This window comes from Argentina silus, assembly GCF_951799395.1.
Source record: "Argentina silus genome assembly, chromosome: 1".
NCBI classification, from domain to species: Eukaryota; Metazoa; Chordata; class Actinopteri; order Argentiniformes; family Argentinidae; genus Argentina; species Argentina silus.
In genome coordinates this window covers 12692036-12718123 of record NC_139655.1, presented here as the reverse complement: position 1 = coordinate 12718123, position 26088 = coordinate 12692036, and the positions used below count along the sequence as shown (strand labels likewise).

The 26088-nt window shown below is 39.7% G+C and overlaps 1 protein-coding gene across 1 annotated transcript; it reads right to left on the bottom strand.

Moving 5' to 3' along the window:
- Positions 1-203: 203 nt before the first annotated feature.
- On the bottom strand, positions 204-19067 carry vax2 (ventral anterior homeobox 2; the record flags this gene model as incomplete). The annotated part of the gene is made up of 3 exons (XM_083665122.1): positions 204-695; positions 13866-14053; positions 18818-19067. The coding sequence occupies 3 exons, from the start codon at positions 19065-19067 to the stop codon at positions 204-206; spliced, it is 930 nt and encodes a 309-aa protein (XP_083521248.1).
- Between the last annotated feature and the right edge of the window lie 7021 nt (positions 19068-26088).

Sequence of the window (26088 nt, the reverse complement as noted above, 5' to 3'; positions counted from 1 at the left end):
GAAGAACAGGGACAGGGTGCAATGACACAAAATGGCGGCACAAGGAGAGCCCTGTAGTCTCTTTCTTTTTAATTTTCACAATCTGGGGCTCACCTTCTCCCAGTTTTCTGTCCATCCTTGTCAGCCATATGTGTGTTGGGTGAGGGAGACCAGAGGGAGTTTGGATGCCAACCCCAACCCCAACCCCAACAACATCCTTTTCCTTAAGAAACCGTCTTCTTCCCTCCCAGGTGGTCTGCTTCCTTCCTGTCCAACCGTGTGTACGGCTCAAAGGCAGAGGACCCACAGCCGTACCCAGACACCAGTTCATGGTGAGCCCCCCCCAACAGGGGCATGGAGAAGCAGAGGGAGTGAGGCAGCGGCCCGCCCAGCCGCGGAGAGGGTGTGGTGCCCCCTAGCGAGGGAAGCGACAGCCCGAAAGTTCCCCCCGAGCTTGGAGGCGTGCTGCTACTCACCCCTGGTGAGGAAGAGGAGCCGATGGGGCTGCCCAGTAGAGAGCTGTTCCCTGGGTGAGGGTGACCCAGGAGGGGGTTAGGTGGTGGGCCTGAGACGGAGGAGAGGAGGCGGCCCTGCTCCAGCAGGCGGAGAATGTTGCAGGTGGCCAGGGACTCAGAGCTAGAGGAGGAACGCTTATCAGAGTCCTTGGTCGTGTCCTTCTTCTGCTTGGTGCGACGATTCTGGAACCACACCTTCACCTGGAAGGAACAGAGGAGAACAGAGAAACACTTAAAATGTTAGAATGTGATTTAGCTGGTTCATTGTAAAAGCTGACACTAGGCTTAATAACTTCAAGCTCATATTAATAAAAAAATGAATCTACTACTTACCATTCAATTTGATTAAGCTTAAAGTTCATTTTTAATTTCAGTTTACCAAAGTAATTATGTTGCATAGCACTTAAGAGTTGAGTTACAGATGGATCAGTGGATGTTTTTAACTGATGCAACTTTACAGTATAACATGTTGTGTGTACACAGTGGCAAGTGGAGGGATTTGGGGACACACAATACCTATGTAGTAACCTGTCCATCCATGCAGGATGCGCAAACAAAAAGACAAAGTAGCTAAGAGCACTGGGATAAGTTTAGACGGATGTGAAAGGTGCTCAACCAGTTTCCTACACCCACACTTACTGTCAAACAAAGGGCAGAGCTCTCATCTCTTATTGTACATAGGCAGTGAGCTTCATCACATAGCTCAGCATGGGACTGTGTGGCAGAAGGTGATGAAGCTCAGTGAACTCTGGTTGTCCTTGTTTGAAATGTTTAATTGATGAGTGAGTGCTTTAGTTTAATGTATAGCGTGTGGCAGAGTTGGGGCTGGGGGGGGTGCAGGTTGGGGGGCAAGCCAGGGTCAGGGGAGATCAGATGCTGCTCACACACAGAAAGAGAAATCATGCACATGAAAAATGTATACGATCCCCACCTCTCCTCCTCCTCCTCCTCCTCCTCCTCCCCAGCCCTCTAGTCCTAGAGGGGGTTCATGCAAGGCAAGGCATAGAGCTGCAGTGATGGCAATCACACACATAAGCAGAGTCGCTAGGCAAGTATGGCCTCATGATCTCTCTCTCTCTCTCTCTCTCTCTCTCTCTCTCTCTCTCTCTCTCTCTCTCCCTATTTTAAGGGTTAGGGTTTAAGCACTCACTATGCAGCCCTACACACTTACACATATTGTACACATGCACATACAACCATCAACTCATCTCCTCGTTATCTTGAGAATCCTGTGACCTAATCCAGATAAAGAGGGGATTGGTACAGCACAGTAGACTGCTAGAGCTCGCAGCTCGCAGGCCTCAGCTATGAAGTATTCATGTAATTGTATTAATGTTTCACAACAATTTGGTGATTTGACAGCCAGGATAATGTGAGGCTTTTAAAAGCCCGGAACATGTCATCTCTCCAGTCAGTGCACACAGCAAACGCAACAGGCGCAGAGCGTATACGATGACTATCCACCTACACAATACACTATAACTACAGTGCCAGTATGGCAGGGGGATGCACGACTGTGAACTGAATTCACACTGAGAGTCACAGAGAGGTCACAGAGAGGTCACAGAGAGGTCACATATGAATAGAACACACGACACTCATACATAAACCACCCCCCTTCCTCCCCACAACTATTTTGCATTACCATCACATGATCCCATTTGACATTAAGACCCTTCACAGGCCCTTACCATCGGTTAGCATTAGCGATCTGTGTTTATGAGTACTCTATAAACGGTTCTGGGCAGTGAGATCATGGCCCCTGGAGATCCATTAGGACAGGTATAATGAGATTGGGAAGGATCGTCCAGCTCTGAACAGGACACGGCCGCCACTTGTTAGTGTGAACAGCAAAGGGAGGGAGAGCCTACTGTCGTGCTGTGTGCTCTTAGTCCCTGTGTTTGGGTGCATGTGAGTGTGTGCGTGTGTGTAGGCATTTGTCTATGTCTATCTGGTTTTTTTTAAATTTCATATGGGCTATTTCTTTTCAGTGTGTTGAGTATCTGTCTTGCCATTGTATCCCTATTTTATTCTGGGTAACACTTTATGTTAAGTAGCCCCTATTTCTTTGTAGTAACATTGTAATTACTCTAGTAACAATATTGTACTACAGAATGGAATGAGGAACCGTCTTTATTCCGCTAGTGGAGCCTAGTAACACAAACTCCTCAACTCAATTACTATGTTATAACAAATCAGGTACTAATGTACTATGTAACTAATGTACTATGTAACTAATGTACTATGTAACAGCATGTTAATACAATGTTGTTACTAGATTAATTACAAAGTTACAACGTAGCTATAGGGGCAACGTAATGTAATATGCAACCTCTTTGATTATACATCTGCTTACTCCATCACTCCTTCACACTGAAGCCTGCTGCTAAATGTGTTCCTACACCTCTATTGGTGGACATTCCAGGCCAGTCACTTCTTCCCACCCTCTGAATGGGTGTGGCCTCGTTGGGCTTTCATATCACAGTCCTGCGCCTGAGAAAAACCCTTTGGTTTACAGGGATTTTAGCAGGGGGAAAATGATGAAAAGAGAAGAAAGCAAATCTCCCTCTCGTACATCTACACTATTGGAAATAAATCCCCTTTAATGGGATCCAGGGTTCAGAGCTGGGGCAGAGATTACAGGAGTGACCTGTATTTGCCCTGCCCTTGCCCTTGCCCTCCCCTCCCCACTCCACTCCACTACACCCCACTCCACTCCATTGCACTCCCCACTCCACTCCACTAGGGAACTGCTGGGGCAGGAGAGGGCAGGACTGGGGCAGGGCTGGGGCAGGGCAGAGAAGGGCCAGGCTGGGGCAGGGGATGGCAGGGCTGGGGCAGGAGAGGGCTGGGGTACAGGAGGGCAGGGGAGGGGCTCTCAACTGCCCCACCCCTTCCCACTCCACTGCACTCTGCCCTAATAGAGCACTCCTGGGGCTGGGGTGGGCTGGGCAGAGGAGTGTCCACACTCAGGCAGCGAAATAAGGATAGGCTTGAGGGATGTGAGCTTAAGCCACCTGCAGCTCTGAAGGCAAATGTCAATAAAGGTCCATATCATCCTAAAGCAGCTCAACAACCATATCCCACTCTATTGGACAGTCACATCTGCACTGTCACACCTGCAACGTCTGCAGAGAGAGTCAAAGTAAAGGAAAGTTGAGGGATAGAATTAAGATGATATGTTGTATAAATAAATGGAAATCGCCTTCATGCTAAACCAAAGAAAAAACATAAAATGTGTCAGTCCAATGAGCTTTTCCAAACAAGGTTTTGGATAAATGATCAGAAGAAATGTGGAGAATTTTTTTCTTCCTTGAATGGGCTTACTAGGAACTATCAAACAATGTAGACTGAAAAACTAATCTCTCAGAGAAAGGCTATGTGAGGTGAAAATCCACTAAGAAGGACACCTGCTGACAATCTTTCTAACACTTTCTGTGACCCTTGGAGAGGCTCAGTGGTTCCCCCGGCGACCGCAGCTCGACCTAGCCCGACTCCACTGATCCAACACATGTGATGAACACCAGACTGCCCCGGTGCACAATGACCACCTTTTAACATGGAAACTGTACGGTAATCTGGCTGCACATTGGAGATATGGGGGTTAGAGCAAAACGGTTAGAGCACTCGTTCAGGTACTGGACAGAACAACATACGAAAACATTGAATAATGTCTGCAACTCTGTTATCTGATCCCAACAGTGATTAATGGGTGAGATGAACAAGATTTGATTAGATCTTCACTGGGATCAACTTCATCAGCATAAATGCTGTTTTTATATCTACATACATGCTACAGGCACCCTATGGTAAGGAATGTGTATGGCATGTTCTGTATGGCATGTTGCCTGCATTCTGTTTGTGTGTTTGTGTGTTTGTGTCACGGCTGAGCTCCACCCTCCCTGTCCTTATCCTCTACACAGGCTCCCTCTTCTAAGCTATACTTCATCTTCCTCTCCTCTTCTCATCATCATCAGTGTTTCAGTTGTTCACCCTCTCGCCCTCGTGCCCTGACCCTTGTGCCTCATCCCTCCCTTGCATTGCTGAAACACATATCCAGCCAGGTTCAGCCCAGGGTCAACCCCGTCTTATCGAATGGTAGATATGGCTGCCTAATCCTCCTTAGTGTAAAAGCACTTGGGACTATTATTAGGCCCCCCCCTCTTCCCCAGCCCCGTCCTCTGCCCAGCGCAGCAATGTGATGTTGAGGTTTAGATAAGGCAATTAGGCTTAGAGTGTTTGTGCAAACACTGAGAGGATGCTTTAGGCCTCTCTTCTCTCCCCCCTCCACTGATTAGAGAAACATGCCCACTGCACCACAGCGCCCTGTGTGGTGGACACAACAGTGCAGCCTGGCGACACCTAGGCTCTCACTACTACAGAACTACAGGAGACTGACTGACAGGATTAATGTGTGCATTTCCCTTGTTTTTTTGAATGATAGTGGGTTCATGTTTTAGGGGATGTAATGTTGAATTTGAAAATGCTTTTGCAGTGATGATCATCCTCAACTTATTCTGGAAAGTGTAAGGATACATTTTATAACGATAAAAGATAAAAAAATATTGCATTTTGGCTTGTTCATATAGATTGACATATCCTCATATATTACTTGCCTACAAAAGCCTGTGTTTTGTGGATTGTTGTTTGACCACATGAGGGGATTCCAGTTTTGTGATGAGGAATACTGTATCCATTGAATGTTAAAGATTTCTGTTCTTGCTAATCCAATGATATGATTGCATTGGCCAGCAAATGACACGAAGGCCTTGCACACAGGCATCCACCATAGTGTCCTCATTAGTCCAAAAGGTCATCCCCAATAGGGATTTTCCACCTGAACAAGCTTACTAAAATATTTAATTGCCTTTAAGTTTTCAGATTAATGAATATGATTACTTAGGTACTTCCTGACGCAAGGTCTAGACACTTGTATTAAGCTGTACTGAATACACCATACTGAGTTTAGATCTGTTGCACTTTGTAGACAAAAGTGAAATCACTGTAAATAACTTTCCCCCCAGACCCCTATTTCCCCCTATAATGATGGTTTATTCCAGTAACTTCAATGAAGCCCCCACTTTACAAATGACAGTTTTTGAGAATACAGCCTCACAATAAATAGACAATATAGCAACTGTGGAAGGTTTAGGCCCATGTCTGTCTGTCTGTCTGTCAGTCTCCCTTCCCATCTTTTTTTTTCTACTCTCAGCATTTGTACAATCCTGGTAGTGTTTGTCCTCTTCCACATCTGTAAGGCTACGTCATGGCTGGGCCCTCCTCGATCCAGATGCATGGCGAGACACTGTCTGTCTGGCCCGTTATGGAGAACAATACACAGCAAGGACATTCACTTCACAGCCACGTCACCTCAGTCCCTCCTCTCGCCACAGCCTTGGGTGGGGATGGGCATTGACAAAGGGCGAGACAGACAAATGTAATTGTAGGTTGTGATGGGCTAGTCCACACTCACATCTATACTGAGTGACAATGAATGAGTAGACATAACATTCAAATGTGGTGTTCAGGTGTTGAATTACCCAGGAACACAGGTAAATTGTTTATCACAGTATTAGTATACAACAAGCTTTGGGTTTGTAAACAATACAATTATACAACAACCTGTTATAAAATCAGCTTGGGGGGGCTGAACAGCTGTACCACCTCAATATGCCCTGTCTGGGCTAACTCCTGGTGGTAAGGCACTAAATGCCATGTTTCCCTATGCGTCTGGTTCTCTAAGGGCCATACACTTGGAGCTGAGCAGGCCAGAAGGGGGTTGTCAGCAGGAAGGGCATTAGCTTGGGTGGAAGAAGCTAATGTTTCTAAACAGAGGTGTTATCCATAATTTTAATACTCTCTTTCTTTGCGTGTCTAGTAAGATTAGGATCCGATCATAACGTATTAAGAATGACTCTGGGTGACCTACTAGAGGCATGTTGGAAAACCTGTGGCTATCTTTCTGCCCCTTCTATCACGTATGGCTCACATAAAAAGCTATAGGGTCAAGACATCACAGATGACTCCTTGGAACTCATGGACTACATGTCTCTATTTTTTGTCCAAAGCTCCACAGAAATGACTGTGATTCCATTACCTCGGTCACTTAGCCTTTTACCATTTGTTCCAGGATTAAACTAGTTTAAGCAGCCCCTCGACCATTAAATCCATGGCTGTGCTATGGATGGGCAGCAGAGAACAATAGAATGATACAATGCAATATATTAAATAAGCTCTGCTGAGCTCTTAAATAAGGGCCACACATCATCGTAACAGTTGGAATGTGAACAGAGTTGTGAAGGCGTAGATGAAGACCTGGGCCTAGGTGCATAAAATGTCTCAGTGTTCTATAGTTATATATCAGTGTTCCAAAAATTGCACCGATGGTATAATAGTGGATAGTCATCGTTAGTCCTCCAAACATTTTTCAAATTAAGTTATGCATTATGAGAATCTGACAATTGTGATAATTCATATAATTTTCTACGAATGTTTTCCTTCTTAGAGTATATCATTGTAAAAAAATATATCAGCAACATTCTAGTACTGAATATTGTTTTGAGATTGCATTTAAGACAAGGATCTGAGAAAAGAATTGGGGGAAAACACAAGCACAATTGGTGTGCTGTCACAGGGACAAATGGTATTTAACTATGTTGGCTAAAAATAAGAATAAAAATCATTTTGGAAATGGAACACATATAGCAATAGCAATTCTATATACAAAAGCCATATAGTAAAAGCATGTGCATTAATCTACACATATAACCATAATAGAGAGGCCTACCAGAGCAAAAGGTGTATAGTAACAAGTCATATTTTGAGTGATTTATTATGCATCAGTTATCACTTGATTTTGATTTTGCCAGACAAATCTGTAGACAGGGACATCCCCTTGATATATCTTTTGGATCAATATGCTAAAGTTGAAATATGCCATGCAAGCAGTTCTGGTTCCCTTTCCAACAGGATAGGATGAGATTCATCACTGAAAGAGGATGCTTGACCACAGCATAAATTGCTACTCCGAGAGGAGACTTGTGAAAAGTGAAAACTTGCTAAAAATGTAGTGTAAGGATAAAGCTGATGAACATGACTGGGCAATAGACAAAAAATATAAATACATATAAAGGTTCTGATGGGAAACCTTCTCTCACTGCTAAGGTGCAGGTTCCGAGCGGAGACTGTTAGGCGGAAACGAGTAGCTATATATGCACCTGGCAGCATAGCGCACATTCCCCAGAAAACTTGATTGCGTGCCAAAGGTGCGGGTCTCCCCGCTGCGTTACTCTGGAGCCGGGAGCCACCTGCTGGGGTTTGGGAGAGAAGAGGTGTTTCCTGAGTGCAGTTTTTGGCTTCACCCCCCCCCCCCCCCCCCCCCCCCAAATAGTTTGCTTTCATGTGCTCTTGTCTCTTGGCGAACCCCGACGCTTTCCGCGCAATTGGTCTGGAAGCAAACGTTGTTTTTACTGGAGACGGTGTGTAATGGTTGGCTACAGCTCACAAACACGACTCGTGGAATTAGGTGTCTCTACAGCAACTAGAATGGTTGAAATCTTCTTTAAACCTTTATTTAACAAGGTGCGACCATATGATGCGCACTTAATAACCAACCCAACAACAACTAGGTTAGGCCTACGGTTATGTACCGTGGTAAAATAAGTTTCATATTGGATATTCGTCAGACATTCGGCTCTTCAAATCTCGCGTTTAATTGACCTAAGATTGAGCTCATTATGATGGAAAAATGTCTACGATGTTGCACAACCTTTTTTGTTGTTTGTTTTTATCTTCAATAGCGGTTTAGCCATACAATACATATAAAACTAACTTAATTCAAACCAGGGACACACTAGCAAGGTTGTATAGCCTTTAGTGTTCAATTGACCCAAGATTGAAAAAAACGTGTACGATGTTGCACAACCTTTTCTTTGTTTATGTAATCTTCAATAGCACTTCAGCCATGCAATACAAAGATCTAAAACCAACGCCATTCAAACCACACACTAACTAGGTTGCACAGCCTTTACTGTTCTCAGAAAAGGCTTCCATGAATGTATATTCATGGCATTAAAATACAATTCATTCTTTCTTTAATATACATTCTTTCCTTTAAAATACAATAGTATTTAAACAGCATAATATAATGATTTAAAACCAACTTCATTCAAACCACAGACACACTGACAAGGTTGCACAGTCTCTTTTTTTCCATTAATGTCTATGAATGTTTATTTTCTTTAAAATTCAATAGCATTTAAATCATTTGGCAAGGTAGCACAGCATTTATTTAAAAAAAAAAGGGTTTTACCATATGCTTTGAATGCAGTTAGATCTCTGTATTGTATGGCTACAGGCAAAATAAAAAATAAAATAAAAATAGGTTGTGCAACATTCTACATGTGATTTCCATGATAATGAGCTCAATCTTAGGTAAATTTAGCACACCATTAAAGAACTATTGAGATTTGGAGAGCTGAATGGCTGATGAATATCCAATATGAAACCGCAGTCTCTTATTTTTGGCCCAGTGAAAGTGCTGAAACAGCTTATTTCAATGATGCGTCCTGAAAGTGTGTCATTGCTTGTGTAATGTGAATACCTGACCAAACACTGCTGCTAAAAATATTAAAAATTGGTTTAACGAAAACCTGAATATTGACGTTTCATCGCATTCTAATAAAGTATTTTGTTTGGGGGCTCACCTTTACAAACTATGACTTGTTCTGCCAAAAAGATAATAGAAACTGTGGGCTATATCTTTCAAAGTGATCTCATCTATAACTATAACTATCAACAACACTGAATATAAATGATTAATTTACATTCACATTTAAGTTAAAACATAGGCTATATAAAGCACAAGAACACTTTCATGTTATTTTGTAGGTAGATAAAATGCATGAATATTTGGGCAAACTGACAAAATTGGAGGCCCTATTCTATTTTCATTCTGAATACGGAGTGCTATATGGCTATATGGCTATTAATAATACCTTGTCATATCAGTTTAACCAATCCTTTTGAATCAAAAGAAATAGTTTATGATAGCATGGAATGGATTCCCAACGATAGCATGGAATGGATGCCCAGTGTGCAGTGTGTTTATGTTCAACTTCTAAAACAGTCTACAAACATATAGGCCTACAAGATCAGCCTCTACGTTTTTGTTTTATACACAATGCTAAAATAGGATTTTTGGGAATAGCCTACCCTTAGGCTGAAGGCAACTGACATATTGTTCTAATTTGTGTGATAACGCTGCCATGCCTGACCATTTTATTCAACTCATAGGCTATTTGTCATCCAATTAGGGTTATTCAGAATTAGGCCACTTGAAAGCCATTTTTAGATTGCAATTATCAGGTCGGCCTAGTCTGCCGAAAGGTGATGTATACAATGACAACCCTTGTCTTAACCAACTTGTTCTGTGGCTAACTTAATAATTAAAACACAAATGCATGTGACTCTACTTTGGAGAAATGTTTACTGTGAGTAGCCTAAATGTGTGATATAGGCATATAGCAACTAATTATGTAATAACTGCCCATAATGTAATAACTGGTAATAATGTAATAACATTTAGCATTTATAATGTAATACAAACTGACAATATAATGACTTGCTTATAATGTAATACAAATTCTGAGCAAATAATGTAAAAACTGTCACCCGTGGGTCAACCCTGTTTCACTACACAACCTGGACCACTGAACGTGCCAACACACACACCCACACTTTACACTCTCTTGTTGCAGTTGATATTAAACTCAGACACACACATACAGTACAAATGCACAGTCTTATAGGGAAGGTAGGGAACTCAGTACAGAGAGAGAGAGAGAGAGAGAGAGAGAGAGAGAGAGAGAGAGAGAGAGAGAGAGAGAAAGAGAGAGTGAGATTCTTCCTCTGTTGTTGACTAGTTATGACTGTACATTTAGATCAATACAATTTCAATACAATTTCAATACTGACTAAATTGCAATGACAACTGAATTACATTTAATTAGAATTGACTTGCTATGGTTACTCTTCTCAGATTGAGTTGTGAATGAATTGGACACATTCTTCTAATTTTCTGGATGATGAATCTGCACATACATTTGGTCAGTATGAGACTTGACAGAAGGTTGCAGCACTAAGGGATCAGAGACAGGGAAGAGGATAAAGGGAATAAGAGAGGATGGTCAGACAGGAGAACCATTATGCTAGGTGTGTGTCTGTGTCTGTGTCTGTGTCTGTGTGTGTGTGTGTCTGTGTCTGTGTCTGTGTGTGTGTGTGTGTGTGTGTGTGTGTGAGATTGTGTAGAGTAAGTGTGTGTGTGTGTGTGTGTGGGCACAGTCAGTGCTCTGGGTTGTGTAATGAAGAGGTTGAGCTCCTCTTTATCCACCTTCCCATCCAATCCTCTGTGTGTGTGTGTGTGTGTGTGTGAGTGTGTGTGTGTGTGTGTGGGTGGGTGTGGGTGAGTGTGTGTGTGCGCACGTGCATGTGTGTGTGTGTGTGTGTGTGTGTGTGTGTGTGTGTGTGTGTGTGTGTGTGTGTGTGTGTGTGTGTGCCTGGGATTCAGGGGTTAGGATTGGTGCTGTATAGTGTGTTTAATAGTTTATTGATATACAAACAGCAAAGAAAGTGTAACTGAAATGTGAGACTGAAAGACTGAGATACTAGTATGTTATTACATTATTGGATGAAGTTATTACAATATTCATCATAACCTTTACATGATGTGCAAAGGGTTTTTACTTTATTTGCTCAGCATTTCTATTACATTATCAGCAGTTATTACATTATCAACAATTATTACATTATCAACAGTTATTACATATATTATTAGTTGCTACAAAGCTTAATGTAATGTGGAGAGAGGTTGTCAATCCAGCACTGTAGACTAATGAACAGTGTAAATTAACTTGACATTGAATGAAAGTATTCTGTGAGGAGGATATGGAGGGATGACCACAAATGAAGTTTGTAAGCATTCAGAAATGGGTGTTGATTTTTCCAAAAGTGCATTTCAGTTATGATGCGGGACAGGCTTCTGAATTTGAACATGCAAATGAATACGTATTTCCAGCAGAGTAAGATGTTGCCTTTTGTTATGCTGACTGAGTCGTTATAAACAATTCAAAAAGCTGTTGTAACCACACTCTATTCTGCATTTCACGACCACTCTTAAATATGAGCTTTCCAAATGGAAATGCTTTCAAAATATCAGAGAATCAAATGGCGTCTGTTGAAAGCCTTGAGGACCAATAACAGTCTGAACTCGAACAAGTGACAATATAAACGTATTGTACATCACTGAAACATAAGAATGGGCATAATATTTAAAAATGAGATATTAACTTCGACTGTTTAGCCTTGGGTTGTCTAAAAAAATAACAATCGAAGAAAATCTATTGGTAGAGGTAGGCAGCTCAATCAAAACAATATTCAATGTGTTGACCTCAGAAAGGTACATGAGCTCAAAGGAATCCCATAAACAAAGCGCATAAGTGATCGGTCCATTTTGCTCCAATGGCAAAAAAAACAAACAAAGCAAGTTTGTGCCAATATGCTAATAAGGCGTGAAAATTATACATATAACATCACGTTATGGGAATATGTAATATTAATTGTTTTATAGATCCCCGTGTATGAGGACCCCACGCCAAACCGTTTTTTTCTGCTCCAGAAGAGAGGTAGAAAACAGGCACCTCCCACCGACACCAACAGTGCCAGAACTAATGAGGGACACAGTATGACCATGGGCTATGTCCCAAAAGGGTTAGATTGCTGCCTTAATCGTCGCCTCATAAATTATGTTACGTAGACCTATGAGTATTAATCAATGTAGGAAGATGCGTAAAGTTGGACCATTATTTATTATTATATAGTTTGTCCACGGCCCTTTCTACAAGCGTCGCCTCAAATAAGAGGTGATTCGTTCATAATAACCATTTAACGATAATCTAAACTCCCCCTTTTTCATTATATGAGATTAATGTATAGGCTATATGCCTATTTCAACAAGACAACTTGTAGTGCGGTTGAAATAGCCCGACCATCGCTGCATTGCAACAGAGACATAATGCATCAGCAAACAACATTCTCACGATACAAGTTGTATTGTGTTTTGGCTTGTTGATACCGTGAACTGCTGTCCTTCTGGGTGTAGTCATCGTCTAGTGCTGGCATCAGCTTTGTCTCTGACCCTGGATCCTCCATATCATACATGCATGACCAGTTGTTGTTAATGTTTCCTCCATGCTCTAATTTTGCTGGGTGTTGTTTTTGTTTTATTTGGTAGTAAAAACCCAACTAGCATACGGAAGTGTAATTCATGTATTTATTAGCAAGTATTATTAGTAGTACTCATTGTAATTATTATTAATATTATTATTATTATTAGGATCGTTAGTTGACTATTATTAGAACTATCATTATTATTACTAGAATTATTATTAGACCTTAATATCAACGTCATTATAACTTCGCTTTATGTTTATCATAATAATTAGGCTATATTTTGTTTTGCACACAGTTCACATTTAGTTACATCGCTGCTTTGCACACAGTTCACTCATAGTTGCATCGCTGAGAGGGTTAGAATGTTTAGTTTATTTATGTGAGGCGCCTGGTGATGGGGCCATAGTGAACTGTCAGCACTGGTAACATGAACTCGTGGATCAGGCCCATGTAAAGAGCTATTCCACAAAGACTGTACATATCAATGGCGACTTGAGTTCGTATAAGACACTGGTTGTATTGAAGATGTAAAGCATCTTGTTTCGTGCTCTCTCACAGTGTAAGCATATTCGTGGTAAAGGTTGAGCAACAATAAAGGACAAACAAAAAGAAATGGCTGGAGTAGGAAATATGAGGCATTGAGTATGAAATATGCCTGTATACAAACCGGTGTGAGTGCAGGGCCTTATTTCTCTGTTAACAATAATATAAAGAATCTCAACGACAACAATAATGAGTCAACATTAACATAACACTGTATTAATTGTAAGATAATGATGAAAACTTTGTTTATTATGATGATAATAATGATGTAGCCGTAAACCCACCTATGAGATTGATAATCATTGTTGTATCTTAATATGCGTAATAAAACACAACTATATCACCGTTGTGATACCGCTGTTGATAACTGCAGGAAGTAAATCAAGTCAAGACACTGGTAAAACTGTGCAACTAGTAAAACTGTAACACTGGAATAGCCTTTTATAAATCGGTATCTAAATCAAAGTAGACATTGAGATTTCATACTATAACACATAGTTAGTGTTGGAACAATGGGATATCAATCTCGTAATTGATTACACGCCACCCACTCAAGACTCTGGAAAAAGTGAATCAGGTGATACTGCAGCGATGTCTTACCTGCGTCTCGGAGAGGTTTAACTGTCTGGCCAGCTCGGTGCGCTCGCGGCCAACCACGTACTGGCAGCGCTGGAACTCGAGCTCGAGCCGGTAGAGTTGCTCCGCAGTGAAGGATGTCCGCGTGCGTTTCGGCCTGTCGAGGTCGAGACCCTTTGGCAGAACAATCTCCCGGATGGTACCCTTGGCATCTGTGGATATTTTCATACAAACAGTGCAAAATGGCCCAATGTAAATAACCATAGCCTAATGTAAATAAGCAATAATTGTCTTAATAATTGACTTATTCTACATGAATTCTGAACAGACACGAACAATACGCTGAATAATAAAGGTAAAGTTAGTATTATTTATTTATTATTTTTATTTACTTCTTTTTCTTTTTCTTTTACACTCTGAATTTGGTTTCAGGGTTAATATTAATATGCCATCAATGGCACAGACAAATGGCCCAGACCCAAGTTGGATGGAAGCAATGGAATAGGGGGGACGCTACACTCCCAAATTATAGTGATCATGATACGAAGTATAAGGAAACTGATGGTGAGTATAGGTGTTCCCAGATAGGCCATAGTAAAATAAATGCATTGGCCAAATATGAATATTACCTGGTAGCCTATAGATTGAAATGTCTTGAAATCGTGTTTCCTTTTTTTTCAGAGAATAACCTTTGTCAGTTGAGTTGGTGAAATTATATGTAAATTGCAACATAGCCTGAAAAAATAAAGCTTAATCCTGGCGATAGTCGTTGTTGCTGCAATACATTTAGTAATCCACTAAAGAGGAGACAAAATATTGACAGCTCAACGATGCATATTCATTACAGAATCATACCTTCTAACTAGATATTACAATCATTGTCTGCCTCAGAGCGAGTAACTTATTTTGAGAACACGTCTTCAGAGCTCTATTTCAATTAGGCCTACTTTTTTTGGCATGCGTCCCATAACTCACCCGGGAGAACGTGCAGTCGACGCACCAATAAACATGTTCGAAAACATTTGACGTTGCAATTTAAAGGCCAATATGAAATCATATTTGTTCAGTAATGCAATCATCATTTTGGTATTCAATTACATCCATTTGAAGAAGAATATGCTACCTTTTATCCTGTCAGAACACTCTTTTTGCATTCGGAGCACATTTTGGCTACAACATTTTCTTGAAAGGTATAGGCTAAATCAGAGCGCGATCCAAAACGATTATTTGGTATGAGAGTAAGATTCTAAAAGGACTAGAAAACGAAAAGACTACTTTTGAGGCCATTGCTTAAATACGTCGTGCTCCCATACCTCCCCATACCTCCCCATACCCCCCCATACCCTCCCATACCCTCCCATACCCTCAGCCGAAAAGACACAAGAAATAAGAACCCAGCATGCATAATAAACATGTTTTCTAAAATCGTGTTATTTTATGATATTTGTGTACAAGCATTATACCTTTGTATATAACTATGCCAGGTTTTATAGCAACATTTTCACTAGATTCTGTATTTCTAAATCATGAGATTATAGCTACTAATTGATTAATTAATATGTCCATATGAAACACAGTCTAGGTTGTTGCATTACACGTTGAGTCACACAATAAAACAATGAAATTAGGCACTATTTCCTTCACAAGATTTGGAGTAACGTCAGTCTCAGCTGAATACTGCATGGGTATTTGTTTTGAATGTATTGCGTCAAAATCTATTCCATCCCTCAGCAAAATACACTGGGTACATTGTTGCTCACCTGAACTATGCAATTACTGAATATAACAACATGCAAATAGAGTGTGTTGTTACAGGGTAGGCTAATTACACCATCAATACATAAAAGCAATGTTAATTGTGACAAACACATCCTTGATACAATCAAACATTGTACAGCTGATGCCTCGCCAGTTACATGTAGGTTTCATCGTCATTTATATGTCCTGGATCACGTGGAAAAACTGACAGTGACTCCCTATGAAAAGGCTGGAAATAGCATCTATATAGGCCTACATCAAGGGTCTCCCTCTGCGTCGATGCCAAGCTAACATTCATGATGCTAGTGCTCTGGTAGAATTGCGAATGTATACATTTTCATTCCATTAATACAATAGACTCATGAGCAACCCCTACATGAGGCTGCATGAGTTATCCAGTGTCCTAAAACATTTGCACGTTCATTCGGAACACATAGGACAGACAGGCTAGCTGACCTTTCGCTGACCCCGGTTCTCACGAGGTATCCAGCGCATTCAATCGTCAGCTTTAAAAACAAATAGTGACACCGGGGATTGCAGGCTTAGCTCCGTGTCCCCAGCAACTCTGCCAAAACCGCTCAGATCCACATCAGCACATCTAATCAAGCTCTGACGGCAGTCAGACTACTATTAGCGGGCTTTCAGCTCGCACCGCACCCAGACTCACTAAACAAAATTGTGCAAAAATTACTTTCCGAAATAATTGAGCACATATAGACCGGTATAAGCATAGAGATAGAACAGTAGAGGGGACATGACATCATAATTGCTGTCACCACAGGTCGGCCATCTTACTGTGACCAGATCAAGTTACCTCTACTGCTTTTTGAAATTATTATAGACACACCAAACTAATTTTACGCAGACACACTCAACTTCATTTTTAAACAGCTAATTTTAAGAAACGACGTATATGTTTTTCAGTTAGAAGCATTTTTTATTAAAATTGTATGTGTATTTTATTTAGAAAATACAACAGTTGTATTATACAACACTATTCATGCCACTTCTGCCATAGGTTCCTATTATAGCTGGTTTAGAACTGGACCCAAGTAAGATGGCTGCAAAATTGTTCCAGAGCATTAGGTGTCCATGACATCAGACTGTTGTTCTATATCTCTGGGTATAGGTATAGGCTTAATTATTGATGTTAAAATGAGAGGCTCGGGCCAAAGTGAATATCAAATTAATGCGCACATATAGGCCTATGTTGTATGTGGAAGGGAACGTTTAGTTTCATATAGTGATGAACATCGATATTGTTAGGGCATCAGTTATATTTACATTGTTGTAGCCCACGTTGATGGACAGATATCCGGCTAACGGCATGACTGGTAATGACGTAATTAACATATTTCTAGAAACTATTTGGTCCACTTGAATAGGCCACAACTCAAATTGTAAAGTTTTAATATGTTGATTTTTGCAGGCCAACATCTTATCAGGATATATGACATAGAAAATATAGGCCTACTAGTCAGCAGTAGTATCAGTAATGATATAGTAGCATACATTATTTCCTATATTTTAACTGTTTGGTTTCTCTCAGAAACATTGTCTTCAATCACATTTTTTTTAAGTCTACTGACATCATAATCGATTTGATAGATTCATAGCAGTGCAAAGAGATATTTCAGATTATTAAACAAAAATATTGAGTTGAATCCAATTAATTGAATTTCAAGTCAGTCAGAGTCACATAATTAGTGGCATATTTAGCATGTAAGAAGCATGACATTTCGTAATATTTTGGTCACACTTTTAAACAAGTTAATTCAGTATAGCCTTTACACATTTCAAGTTGATGTGCATTAACTAATATAATAGTGTCAAACATATCATTGGTATTGACTGTGCATTTATTAGTTTGGCATTTATTGATATATTATCTTCCCTATTTTTCTTTCCATCTGTTGTTGGTATTGTTGATGTATTTATTAGTTGGTGCATTTATTTACATATTTTTCACGGTTATGTGTTCGTTTAGTTTGGTCAATGTTGAGAGTATCCCTATCCTAACATCAGTATTGTAATATCAGGTCATTTAATCTTTCATAGTTGAGTTTTAACTGCAGACACATTATCATCATCATGGCAGATATATTTGTAAATATTGAATTTAACTGATGAGTTATGAGTTTCTGGCTTGATAGAATAACACCATTAACTTTATTGATATAAACAACAGAAAAGTTGTTATTTAAATTCTAAAGGTATTCTATACAATAAATGTGGATGTTTGTATGCCTATAGAAAATATATATAGATATACAGATGTATTTGAGCAGCCTACATTTTTCTGACTATTCATAATATAATTGTGAGGATAGTTAGTGGAATTTCATGCACCTTGCCTTGGTGATGAGCCTTCCTTTTTAACAAAGAGGGCGTGGACACATATTATTTTTTTACTTTCATTAACAGCACATTAACACACACTAAAGTAACCCCATCTCCATGTATACACACACATAAACAGACATAAATATGGACGTACTTGGGATGGCTTGTGCTTTTGAATAGCGATATATTTTGTTTGGCAATATTTACTGAATCATTTGTTAACAGTTTGCTGTAAAAGCAACAACTGCTATTATAATAGCCTAATGGATCATTTAAAATAAACAAGCTTCTATCTTTCACCTCAGGTGCTGCATTTTAAAGATTCAATGTTTGCAAATCAGCAAAAATGTTAAGCTTTATTCTTCAAACCTGTTTTCATATATGAAGGCTTTTATTTATTTATTTATTTATTAATTATCAATGACATTGGATCTATAACTAAATAAGCCCTATCATATATATATATATCAACTTACAGCTTACAAGAATCAACTGGTGCCATTATTATTATTATTATTATTATTATTATTATTATTATTATTATTAAGAGCAGCTGAAAGTGAAAGCAGTGAAAGTATAGCAGTGAAGGATAGTTGTTGATGTTGAACTATATTTGTGGTGTGGTGATGTTGTAATTACGTCTTTATAGCAGCGCGGTAGTTATAGTTAGGGTTAGTATACTTACTATATTAAATAGCATTGGTATTGGAAGTAGGCATAATAATTGTAGTGAATCAAATGGAAATGCAAACATGCTGAGCATCAGCTCGAGGATTTGAGCATTAGTCAAACCTTTGCAATAAGATGCTTACTTTTTTGCAATTCATCACTGGATATATTTTCTCAAGAACAATTCAAATGTTTCGTTGACTAACCTCTCACTAAAATTCTTCGGCAATAGTCGGGGTCCACTCCTAAAAGTTTATCATGTCCGTCTTCGCTTGAAGATGTCGGGGTAGACGCCGATGTCCCCGGGGTATCGGTGGTGCTCTGTACCGGGGACCGGCTCCCTAGCTCGGTACGGCACTTTGGGTCCATACGGTCCCGGCACAGCAAGTTGGATCCACAATGGTGGTTTCTGTCTTCGGCGATCCCATCGCCCATACTCGTGGCCTGATCAAACATCGAACTATTATTGGTGTTGATTTCTCCTTTGTTCGCCTTGTTATTTAGGCAAATAATGTGAAAACTTTTTCTCCTTTGCAATAGTTCGTCAGATGCGGGGAGACCATGCCCAAAAGTAGATCCCGTTACAAACCAACCACGCGGACCAACGGAACCGAGCTAACCTCCAAGTGTCTCGACATGGTCCACAATCGGGAGTCCGAAGTCAGGGAAAGAGATGTTGGAGAAGAAGGGGGCCCTATGGACAAGCCTAAGGACCCTCCTTAGCTATAGAACCGCGCTAAGCCAATAATGCATGTTGAACATACAGTAGTATAGGGTACAAGGGGGCGCAGGGTCTATGACCAAGAAACTGGGAGGTGCTACACTGCTCACCCACGTGTAAATAAATAGAAAGACGGCGCGTAACCAGCAGCTCCAGTTCACTCTGCATTCAAGTGAGGGAACTTTCCTCCAGACACCTAGTACATCAGCAGAAATCAATTACGTTACCCCCGTTCGACTCGGTTCTTTCAGCGGCGTTCTGATTGCTCGGTATCTTCAGCATTTGGAGAGCCGCTATCTAATGTCTGTGTAGAAAAGGTTGAGATGGGGAGCGTCAAAATGAGAAATTGTCACATTTGGTGAGATAAAAACGAATCAAGTATATACCGAGCCATTAGCGAGTTTAATTAATTGATGATTTTCAAAGCATCTTGGTGACTATATGTTCGTTTCGTCTAGGCCTATAGCCGGTGTGACATTCGTATGGATAATATTCTACTGGTAGGGTGCACTTTAAAGTGGCTGTCACTATCAACGTAATTTCCGGTCTGCGCAGGCTTGTCCGATTGGTAAATACGCAGTGCACGTTTGGAGAAGTGGATCAAATGTCGGAAGAACGGTGCTTTTTTTATTCAAACATTTTTAAACAAAGAGAATACTACAAATGCAATGGCCTATCTAAATGTATCCTATTACAAAACGTCTAAACTGACAAAAGGTTGCCTATATAGCCTACATCCACATAAATTACTTGAAATATATCGGCAAAAGCGCCTCTTAATTCTTGGCATATTAGTCAAGTAGGATTGGCCTATATGCAATGCGATAGCCATATGCCCACCGCATTCTTTATTTTAGGAGGGAGATAATAAAATGTCCCTCTACAGATCCAGAGAAACATTAAATACTGTCCTGCTCCACCACAACGTCGTTTATCAGAATTACAGGACAACAAAAAATATAATTTGGAAGTTAGGTTCGAAATCAGAAATGTGTGCGTAAAATGCGCATTGCGCGTAGGCCTATAAAGTTCAGCAGAGCGCAGCAGCCACTGGCCTTAAATTGAATTAGAGGTTTAGGAACTTGGGATGTTGTGTGCTAGCGAATGCCATTCTAAACATAGTTTCGGCTGTCCAACAACAAATGAAAATATACATGTTGTTAATTAAATATCCACATGTCAATCAGCGGACTTAAGTACGAGAATTGCTAGAATTCATTCGTCCATCATAGTAGGCTGGTATAGGCTATTGAAAGTATTCGAACACAGAAAACGTTCTTGGTCGGTTCCTGTCAAAGTGTAGGCTTATTGTGTTTTCTCCAACCCAGTTTCACAAGCCATCATCTTTTAGATTAAAGGTGGTTGTCAATATATTTGAGTAAAAATGTAGGATGTAAAATCTAACTGTAGTGAGAAAATGATATGCGACTGAACGACCGTCAGTTCAGGAGCCTATATAGCATTTATCACTCCATTTATCACTTACATTTTACTAAAACAATATTGATAAAAATCTTTGCTCCCCCTTTAAACCACGAATTGGTCTAGAATAGCAATGAGCTCTGTCATTATTCGCACTGTTATGACTGTGGAGTAATTGTGGTGAATAACTGGAAACAATCGCAGGTGGTTTAGTTGAAACATTTGTAAGGCACAACATCCTCATTATGAATGGAATTACATAATTATAGTTTTGCCATGTTTTAAGGTGACAATTATTGAATCCAGAAATTGCTCATTATTCATTTCAGCTGCTTTAATCTGTGAATGCAGTGAATAGACCTGTCAATCAACTCCTCCACTCACCAGCAAGACAAGAGAAGGCTGATTGCCATAACGGCTCTGTGTGCCACACACACACACACACACACAAACACACACACACACACACACACACACACACACACACACACACACACACACACACACACACACACACACACAAACACACACACACACACACACACACACACACACACACACACACACACATACACACACATACACACACACACACACACATGCACACACACACACATACACACACACACACACACACACACACACACACACACACACATACAAACACAGAGAGTCTCTCTCTCTCTCTCTCTCTTTCTCTTTCTCTTTCTTTCTCTTACTTTTATCCATGTAGTTGACACATATAGGCCTACTGGTGGTCATGTGAGAATAAAGTCAACCCAATGATATTCCTCTAAATCTAATCCTGTGGGTATTTACAGTATAGTGGAGGCTGGTGGAGATAGAAATCGATGGACGGGCTCAATGTAGATTCCATTCCATGCATTACAATGAGCCTGTCCTCCGAGTTCTACCTCCACCAGCCTCCACTGGTACAGTATCACAAACTTTATCACAAGTTTACATCAGACCTGTTATGATATGATAAAATGAAAATAACGAAATAAATGACACATTTGTTCACTATTCCACTGGAAGCTTACTCTAATTACAGTATCATAAAAATAGTAATATCTTGGGGTCACATTTTTTGCTTAATTATGTATAATTTTGTGTTAGAAAAAGTTGAGTGTCTTTTGACAAATAACCGATCAAATGTCTACTTTTTTTGGTATGAATACAAGATGTGATCGAAAATCTGATACCACATCAGAGAGTGTTTCCAACACTGCCTGGCCTATATGTTATTCACAACCTGTATTCTTAAAGAATCACTCCTTACACAGATAAGTAACTCAACACATGTAGATCTATTTACTTTATAGCCTTAAAGCGGAAATGTACCCTGTAGTCCAATGGATTTGTTGTTGTCATTATTCAATAGTAGACACATACACACAAAAATCACGTTTTAAAATGACCTCTGAGTCAAGATATCTGCTTTGAATGCCCTCATCAGTCCTGATGTTCCAAATTGCCAATTTGATCCAATTCCTACAACTCCCAAGATTCCCCTCTCCCTCCCATGCAAGAGCTAGCGTGTGCTGCTCTCTGGGAATCACTGGTAGAGTAGAGCAGAGTCGAGTGGAAAAACTCTCCTCTGACGTATTTTAATGCAGTATGAGACTTTTTTTTAGCAAGTGCACACAGACCACGCGTTTTGATAGCTATGATGAAGCTGCACACAAATTGATGATAGTTGAGACAGTATGCATTATGGATTGACCAGAAATACACATGAAAATGGATTTCGGGTAAACTTCCGCTTTAAGGCCGCACCTTGCCTTAACAATCTAGTGCTTTAAAGCTTGATCATATTGCTCAGTGTATCTCAGAATGACAATGTAGTACTTTGTGTGGATGATGGGTGTCCTTGTGGACATGGATCTGATCATCCAGATCAATTATTGGGATTATTGTAATCCCACAGGTCAAACAGAGGGGACTAGGCCATACAGAGTTCACCTTCCACAGCTTTATCCAAATCTGCTCAAGAATTTTAAAAGATTTTGCAATCAACTTGTAGATCTGTATGGATTTTAGACCTATGAGCTAGCCTATGACGGTGTGTGCATCACTAGAGTTAAAAGTAGATTTAATTAACTAGTCATCTTGTATGTAACCCCCTTAGATCCTGTAAAAAATTTTGTAAAACAGGGTTTCTATAAGTGTCAATAGGCTACTGTTCTTGTGTCAACTTTATCTAAAGTACTTTTATGATTGTCATAATTGTTCTTGTCAGTATATTATTTGTTGCTGTTTTCTTTTTAAATTATTATAAATGTTTCCCCTTGCATGAACTGTTAGTCGTGACACTTGCTAATGTTATTACAGTTATTATGTCATTTATATGTCTATTGTATTGAAATAAATATGTTTTAGAAAATGGGTACTTATATACTCTACGTTACTATTCAAAAACTTTGGATGATACTTACAGCATTAAAGCATCTTTAATTTCTGTAATTTGCTAATTTTCACATTAACCCAAGAATAACAAAATGCCTATTAAAAAAATAAAATAATAAAAACATATATATTATATACATGTATAACTAGATGTTCATAAGCCACATTGACATTTTGCCTTTAAAACAACGTGGATTTACAATTTAGAGCATTCATTCTGTGGGGCACAGTTAGAAGAGTTCTCTAGTATGCCCTAACTAGCATGCAACAGTTTCAAGATAATAAAAGTTAAATATGGTACTTCATTAACAATTAATAATATTTATATTGGCCTTGGTGATACCTGGCAAATTAAAGACATGATTTTGTTATTCTTTTGTTACACCCCAGCTTAAAATGTTCAATTTGTGCCTTGCTCTGTGTTGCAGCTGTCAAACACATTCAGCTCGCCAGAACAGAGACAAAAGAGCGTAAGACACCCTCGGTGGGTCCGACTCGACCCAGGGGCGGTACAACACTGATACACTGGGTCCCTGCTCCCCCGAATGAGCAGGACAATACTCACGGGGCATAATTCTATTCATTTCAACTATATTAAAATTAATGAGAGAGATGGCGAGAGAGATAGAGAGAGATAGACCACTGGTGTTTGATATATGCACATACAATATTTCACCCCTGCTGTCATGTGTCAAATTATTGGATTGGTAACGATTAAGCTACGTGATAGTCTAATATCCGATGCAGACACTAGCCCCATTTCTGCGGGAAAACCCTGTCCTCACACAACAATTGGTGCGCCTTATTTAGCAAATTGTTGGAATACACGTATAATATGAATGGTAGCAGCTTGCCCCACAGAACGGTAAGACCACCGACCATTCATCCGTTTAGAAATATAGGCTACTTAAGAGGGTGAATTTAAAAAATAAAATTATATATATATATATATATATATATATATATATATATATATATATATATATATATATATATTATTGTATAATATTAGGATAGCCTACCTATTAGGCCTAATAGCCACTAACGCGTATTAAATGCCCTTCCTCTTTTAGCCAAGCTTGTTATGCTTAGGATCCATAAGGTATATATATAATATCAAACTAAAGGCTACTATAACATATTTCCCTATTTTTCAACTCACTTCGAAGTGGCTACACAAACCTGTCAAAACTCGGATAAAATCATTGGAAGAATGGGTTTTGACCAAAATATTGTGACATTTTGTTCGAGTGGCAGAAGGAAAAGATATGGGTGGGTCTCTAATCAAGGAATGCATTTTGTATGACGCTCGGTAAATTGTGGATGCCAATAATCAAAACCATTATGATTAGCCTTACAGTATAAGCTAATTTCAAGGTCAATTTATTATCATACCTGGCAAAACATCTCACAATATGACAATATATTCGTTTATTTGTATTCCTTACATAATTATATGTAAATCACAATACATTTGTGATTAGGACTATCATTATATTCTATCAATTGGTTAGGTGCACATGGTTTTTTACTGGCGCATGTTTTTCTGACATTAAATGCTAAACTATTTTATAGCCTAAACGTCGTTTGGCTTGATTCAGTGATGGCCTACTTTTGAAATATTGATTTGAATTACTTTTGGGGGGTTTCAAACTTTTTGTATATATCCATGTTGGTTTGTGTTTTCTTTTACTCAGGCTATCCTAATGTCATCAGTTTTTGCCGACGAGAGCGGCAGGCTAGTTACGGGTAACGATTATATCACCTTTCCCAAGAGACATTTGGATCGTCAGAAACTACTTGCACAGTTTACATGTTTACTATGAACTGAACTATTCTCACGCATTTGACGTTTAGTCAATCAAAAATATTTAGCGATTGTTAAATTTTTAACACGTCTTTAGCACGCTACGGACACCACTTCTACCTATAATAGGCTATACTATTATATACTATTAATCATCTACTCAGTCAGAGTAAGTGTAGGTTGCCTAAACACGATTGATTCATTGTTATTGCTGTAGATTTAGAAAAATACCCTACAAAGTTTTATAGGAGTATGATATTAGTGTAATATGCTTGTGATTATCTTTGACATTTTACATGGTGATCTCCAGCAAATAGTTTCGAAGAAATATTGAGAAATCCGCTTAAGCTCTTGCAATATGATTGTTTAGATCCAGAAGTGCACAAGTCCCTAAGATCATAGAAACCTGCAAGCTTAAGTATGTTCAATGATGGCCTCTAACTCTGAAGCATTACCACCCATTGAGACAAAATGATAAATATCATACCCATGGAGAGAAAGAGGAATTGTTTTGTACACTTTCTAATGTTTTGATTCAAATATATGGATGTTTAGAGTATCATTATGATCATCAATAAGTCAATAATCTGATATGTTAATTATTTTCTAAAAGCACTTTTTAATGCTAATAATCAATTACCTTCCATTAGCTGTGGGTGTAATGCAGCTATTTTGTATGCACACCATAACCTGAGCAAGTGTCATACAGTACTTATTCACACTCAAGAGGCTTGTCCTTTTTCCCACAATGCACAGGGAGTTCCGTCCGGGCTTCCTCTCCAGCCGCATGGCCGTCTCCTCCATTGTAGCGGCTGCTGTCCAGGGTGTGTAAGAGAGGAAAACAGGAACTGGAACAGACAAAATATGGACATTGCTGGGAATGAGGACAGAAACACTAGGCTTGCTGTAGTGGCCAGTGTCATCCAAGATGACAGAATCATATTCTTGCGTCTCTGGCCCCATCTGCTAATTACAGTCCAGCACAAACCCCTGACCCTGGGCAGGCCAGGCGTGTACGGGAGAGGAAGGGCCAGGCGTGTACAGGAGAAGAAGGCCTAGGCGTGTATGGGAGAGGAACAAAGAGGCCATAGACACATAATGACCCCTCAGCTGGCCGG